General features: G+C 35.1%; 1 protein-coding gene across 1 annotated transcript in view; it reads right to left on the bottom strand.

Annotated features, from left to right (window-relative positions):
• The window catches only part of METTL14 (methyltransferase like 14), a 17184-nt gene extending 11541 nt beyond the window's left edge, over nt 1–5643 (bottom strand). Inside the window, exons 1-5 of the mRNA XM_015823288.1 lie at nt 5525–5643; nt 4108–4196; nt 2910–2997; nt 1454–1534; nt 712–799 (exon numbers count right to left, since the gene is read on the bottom strand). Of these exons, the coding sequence (XP_015678774.1) occupies nt 712–799; nt 1454–1534; nt 2910–2997; nt 4108–4196; nt 5525–5590 (412 nt within the window). The 5' untranslated portion in view covers nt 5591–5643. The remainder of the gene's footprint in view (nt 1–711; nt 800–1453; nt 1535–2909; nt 2998–4107; nt 4197–5524) is intronic.
• Nucleotides 5644–6393: the final 750 nt, after the last annotated feature.

The following is a 6393-nucleotide window of genomic DNA, read 5'->3' as shown; positions in this document are numbered from 1 at the left end:
TTTGTTGGAGAGAAGCCTGTTAATCAAATGTTCCAGTTGTAAAACTAACACCATGTTTATTAAGAAGACCCATTGTTCACTATTTTTACCAGAAACAGGAAGTAAAATGTGGTCACATGACATATGTTGCAAATGACCATAAATGTAGGCCAGTAACCAAGCATCCCAAATATTGTCATGTGACCATGGGAGTGGATATCGGAACTTCAAATTTGGACTGTATGTAGCTTTTTCAGGATCCATCATAACTTCGTATAGCCACTAAGTGACTGGTTGTAAATTAAGGACTACTGAACCTGAAATATAATTCTTATTTTCTGCTCACAACAGGAGTTTTAAATTTTACACTGATGTCTCCATATTAAATATGAGAAAACTTAAGAAAATGTTTGTTTTTTTAAAAAAAGAAACTAAGCATCCAAATGGCCACTATATTACAGGAACAGACCTTTCTTTTAAAACTAGGAAACCTTTGATCATGCAATCGATAATCACTACCTCTATTGAAATCCAATTATTACTCACATTTGTCTAAACATAATGCCCAAAGTAGTCTAAACATAATGCCTAACTCCACTGTTACTTTTCATCTGACTGATAGTTCAAATATATCTATAAACAGAAAACTGAAAGCTTGTACTTTTCTAAAAATAATAAATAAAACCTCCGCCTGTACATAGAAATGTTCTATTATAAATTTCTATGACATACCCACATCTCTGATGAAATTTTGAGGTCTGTGTCCAGTGTCCACAAAATGCTGACAGTAATCATTATGAGGATTTAAGCTCTGTGTCCCCTAAAGAAAGAAAATCACCTAAGAATAAACATTAGCAAAATAAGGTACATCACTGATACACTGATTTGATATTATCACCTGCATATGGAAACAGTTGTCCATGTCTCCTAGACTCTTAGCTATTATTATAGACTGCTGATATAATAATTTATTTTAATAAAGACCTCTGGACAATATATTCCATTTCTCTCTTTTTCAACAAAGAATGCATTACTTATATATTCAAGATAATGTATTTTTCTTTAGCACATAATACCCCAAATGAAGCACAGCTATTTTTGGTTGAGATGTTTTCTCTGCTTTCTATCAAACCATCATTTGGTACAGCAGATGCTCCTGTATTGATGGCAACTCTGAAATATTGTTTGAGTTGACTACATTGAAATAGATGAATAAAGTGCCTGTGATCTTTTGTTGATCTTAAAAGCATATTCAAATTCTAAATTTGTGTATCCAGAGATCTCAATAATAACATCCAAGTGGAAGGTAGAACATTAAAGCTGAAGTATTTGTAAATTTATATTCAGTCCTTTTCGGTCATATAATAACTAAAGACCTCTGAATATAAAAATAAGATAAAATGCAAATAACAAAATACAAATCAATAAAGTAAATATTAAAATAATACATTTAAAAATCATAATAGCTATTTACCTTAAGAAAAGTACTGGAATCTTTGTAAATTTCTTCTTCATATGGTAGATTCTCTTCATCTTGCTGAAGCTCCACTTCATCCTTTGGAATAAAGCACATTTTATATGGGTGTAGAAACAGGGTGTTTCTCTTCTCATTAGCATTCCACTTCTTAGTGAAGAAAGAAGAGGGCTCTCTATGAATACTGTCTTCCTGAAACAGCAGATCATGAGTAGTCCCAGTGTAAGTCTGGGAAAGCAGTCAGTGAACCAATTACATTTTCCCCAAAACACTGCTTAAACAAGAAAAATAAAATTTAAAATGATTTAAAAACCCAAATGTTTTAATATCATATACCTTTTCTGTTGGGTGAATCTCTCTATCAGAGATATGTCTTTTGAAACCGGTTAAGAATGCATGTAACTATTGCCACTTAAGAAGGACTTATTTAGATTTATCCTCTGCCCTTTCTTTAGGAGCTCAAGGCAGCATGTGTAGCACCCCATTCTATTTTTCCATACAATTCCTCCTCAGTGCTGAGTGAGAATAATAGGTCTAAAGTTTTCTGGTTAACTTCTGTAGCTGAGAGTGGGCTTCCCTAGTGACAATCCAATGTCTCAGCCACATTACTACACTGGATTTCATGGACAGTACGTCAGAAGGCAAGCGGATCTTTCTAACCCTTCATGTATTTTAGTAGATTACATCTTCTTGTGATTTTCATTGGTTCCATAGCTGTTTGGTCTTTCTTTTTTCTTCATAGTTCTATTACAGGTAGTCCTCGACTTATGACCACAATTGAGCCCAATTTTTTTGTTCAGATATTTGTTAAATGAGTTTTGCCTCACGTTATGACCTGTCTTGCCAGAGTTGTTAAGTGAATGACTGCAGTTGTTAAGTTAATAACATAGTTGTTATGTGACTCTGGCTTCCACACTGATTTTGCTTGTCAGAAGGCTGAAAAAGGTGATCACATGACCACGGGACACTACAACCATCATAAATATGAATCAATTGCCAAGCATCTCAATTCTGATCATGTGACCATAGGAATGCTGCAGTGGTCCTAAGGGTGAAAAACAATCATAAATCACTTTTTTCAGTGCTGTTGTAACTTTGGTCACTAAATGAGCTATTGTAAGTCAAGGACTACCTGTATTTAAATCACATAGAATCTCTATTGTGAATGGGGTGTTAATTTTTTTGTATGTATGTATGTATGTACGTACGTATGTATAAATACATACATTTTATTTGCTTCTTATAAAGAATACATCATACCTATTCATAAGGTTCAAGAATACAGTCCTTTCTAAAGAGAAAACAAACAAAAATGCTTTTAAATATTTACAATCAAATCTTTTAATGTAAATGTTAAAGATTTTTGCATGTAAAATGATTCTTATTAGAAAGATTCAAATCATATATTTCTATTTTAGAAAGAGGTTGTCTTTTTTTTTAAAAGTTACACTCTTACTTTATATTCCTCTATTTCTTCTTCATCAGCTTCTCCTTCATCAGGATATCTACGTTTAGAATTTGGAGCAGATGTACCATAAGCAGCCCTAGAAACATGAATATTGAAAGTATGTTAGTATAAAACAAATTTCATAAGATGCTGTGAAAAGTTAATTTAAGTAAATTATTTTTAATTGATTTAAAAGTTAATTTAAAGGTGTTGTATCACCTTTAGCACCATCTTTTTATAAAAATATTGCAGGCAAACTCTGCCCACAGCCTGGAGTTTGATCCTGACAAGGCTCAAGGTTGACTCAAGACTTCCATCCTTCCAAGGTTGGTAAAATGAGGATCGAGATTGTTGGGGGCAATATGCAAATAATGTTTCTACATTATACACCCAGGGAGTGCTGTAAAGCACCATGGAGTGGTATGTAAGCTTAAATGCTATTGCTATAAAAAGAATTCTTTTGGGATTCAGTAGCCTTTTAGCAAATAAAAAAGGATTGAAATAAGGCAGTCCCTTCAAAGAACTCTTAGCGCTGAAAAAGGTTCTCCCTTCTGAGAATTCAAGATAACTGATTCAGGAGTGGAAATCATAATTATGAAAAGAAATGAAAACATTCTTTATTTCATTTCTTTATCTTTGGCTAGATACAATTTAAATTCATTTCCTTTTATATATGAATTTTCAACATGTGCATAATCTTTTCTTCTATGTTGTTATATATTAACTATTGTAATACTCTTCTGAGTAATTATTCATTGCATGTCTAATGATACAACGGTGTTCCTATAAAGCCTTATCATAGATATATTAAATAGGTAAATACATAAAATAAGTCAATAGCGGTCTACGGCTCTCTAGGAATCAAGCTGCGTGAGAAGAGGGCGACCGTCCAAAGCTTTATTTGTGCATGCTGTGGGAGCAAGATTGCACGTGCAAAACCATCCACTGCCAGTCCATGGAGTCAGAATGATTGGGGACCACTGGTCTATATAAAATTCAGATAGCTATGTATTACCAAACTATAAATTTACCAAATAAGATAAATACTCAAATTGTAGGATAGAATCTGTTTTCAAATATTTGATTGGAAATTGAAAACTTAACTTGGGTTAAAATAAAATTAACTAAAATTTCTTAGCAGGACTTTCAATTCTCTCTGTGATGTTTGCATCATAAAATGCAGAGTAATAAATCACTAAATGCAAACCTGCATGTTTCTCTTGTTTCAGCAATTTCTCTTTGCTCGTCCTTGCTATTTAGTACTGCACCAATACTATCAGCATTTTCGGCTCCCAACTAAAATATGGAGAAAAAAAGAAAAGGGAAAAGAAGATGATTACAGAGGAAATATTATACTAACCATTAGTATTATATTATAAATTGTATCATAAATCAGTAGAATTACACACACACACACACACACACACACACACACACACACACATGCACACATATTTCCTACCCCCTTTCCTCAAATTGCTAATGCACAAATGTTATTTCACAAATCTTAGTTGCCTGGGTACCTAGACTACCTTTATTCATGCAAGTTATTAATAGAAGATTAACCCTTTGCCTGTTCTAGGAGTAAAAAGGACCAGTGAAATATTTGCAGACCATAAATTTAGGGAATACACAAAGGAGACAATAAAATCCTTTCCTGATTCTGCTGTTAAAGAGTACTTGATTTATATGTCAGCTGTTCAAGTTATTTCCCCCCCCCCCAATATATAGCAGTAAAAGCAAGCTGACTGTGTGGCAGTGACACATATTTCTTCACAAACCTTTATCACAACAAAATGAGCCTGCTACATTTTTTTGGGATGCATAGAACCTGCTTCTACTGCATGTTTAGCTCTGAATAAAAAATGATGAAAACAGAAAGAACTGCTTCTACTCTCCTATTCTATTGGTTTCTATGCTGGATGCATGTCATTGAATGTCCTATATAGGTATTCCATTTGTTTAGTAACTATTCAAAGTTACAACAGCACTGAAAAAAGTGACTTATGACCATTTTTCACACTTACGACTATTGCAGGAACCCCATGGTCACATGATCAAAATTCAGACTCTTGGCAACTGGTTCATATTTATGAAGGTTGCAGTGTGCCCTGGGGGTTACCTTTTGCAACCTTTTGACAAGCAAAGTCAATGGCGAAGTCCGTTCACTTAACAACTGTGGCAAGAAAAGTCATAAATGGGGCAAAATTTACTTAACAACTACCTACTTAGCAACTAGGTAACAGCATCATACAAACACAATCACTCTTATCATATTTTTTTAAATTACTTATTAGGTTTATTATGATAGCCTCATAACGTGCTCGCAGCATACAAAACTAGAAGTGGCATTTCGGGAGAAAAAAAGCTGTAAGTCTTCGTACCCCACACTGGGGATCAACTTAGTGCTTTGCCTCCATCCATCTCCAGGACGGCAAAGCAGTATCGGAAATGACTCCAATCCACGCAGCCCCAGTAGGTTTTTACATCACAAGTCTGTACCAAAGACCCCAGAGAGGCATTTTCCCCGCCCTCCTTTTAAGCCTGAACCACGGGACGCAAAAGAGCGGCCTCCCGAAGGCCGGAAGTTTCCTCGTGAGGATGGTCTCCCGGTCACCGGGTACCTGCTGAGCCAGAAGCTGCCGGCGTAGTTTCTGCCGCTCCCTGATCTCCTGCAAGCGGCTGTTCATCTTCCTCCGCCAAAGTCGTAAACTGAGAAGTCGCCGCCTCTCCAGCGCCCTCTTCGCGCGACACTCCCCGAACCGCTGACCGGAAACAGTGTCGGAATTAAGAAGCGTCATAAACAAGCGATGTCGTCGCTTCTGAACTACTGGCGGAAGGCCGGAAGTTCTGCTTCCGCGTGTTTGAGGAAGAGTAGGAATGCTTCCTAGAGAAGTCTGTAAATGTTGCAAATGATTCTTACAAATTAAGTTACTATGAACAATATTTTATTTTTTAAAACAGCATGCTTTCTTCATTTTTCCAAGACGAGGATGGACTATATTGTAGCATAGGCTAATACTGTATTCGCTGCCGGTGATAAAACCAGCCTCCTAATCATTCTTTTTTTTAAAAAAAAGAAAGAATTGGCGCTAAATATCTGGTAATGTTAAATAATTATTTAAACATGGAAGGGAGGGGGACCGATCGCACATTCTTAACATAGAAATGTACCGATATTTTGTGCACAAAAGTTGCACTCTGCCTGTTTAAGTTTACTTCTGACAGGTTACTTCTGACAGTTGAGGCATTTGTATTGCTACCGTCATTCGGTTTGCAGTGAATAAAATTTTCATTTACAGGTTACAATATTTAGGAAAAAATATAATTAAAATCAGAATAATTATATTTTGAAAACAATGAATTACTTTTTCTATAATGATACATCTCTGCATGATACATCTCTGCATAATTTATTGGAGTTTTAACAGATTTCAGCAAGCTTGTGCAAGAAAAAAAATTACATTTTGGGAGGTCCTAAAAATAAATATTA

The sequence above is a fragment of the Protobothrops mucrosquamatus genome, unplaced genomic scaffold, assembly GCF_001527695.2.
Source record: "Protobothrops mucrosquamatus isolate PMUCROS unplaced genomic scaffold, P.Mucros_1.0 scaffold1825, whole genome shotgun sequence".
Classification (NCBI taxonomy): Eukaryota; Metazoa; Chordata; class Lepidosauria; order Squamata; family Viperidae; genus Protobothrops; species Protobothrops mucrosquamatus.
This window is presented reverse-complemented; position numbering and strand designations above follow the sequence as displayed.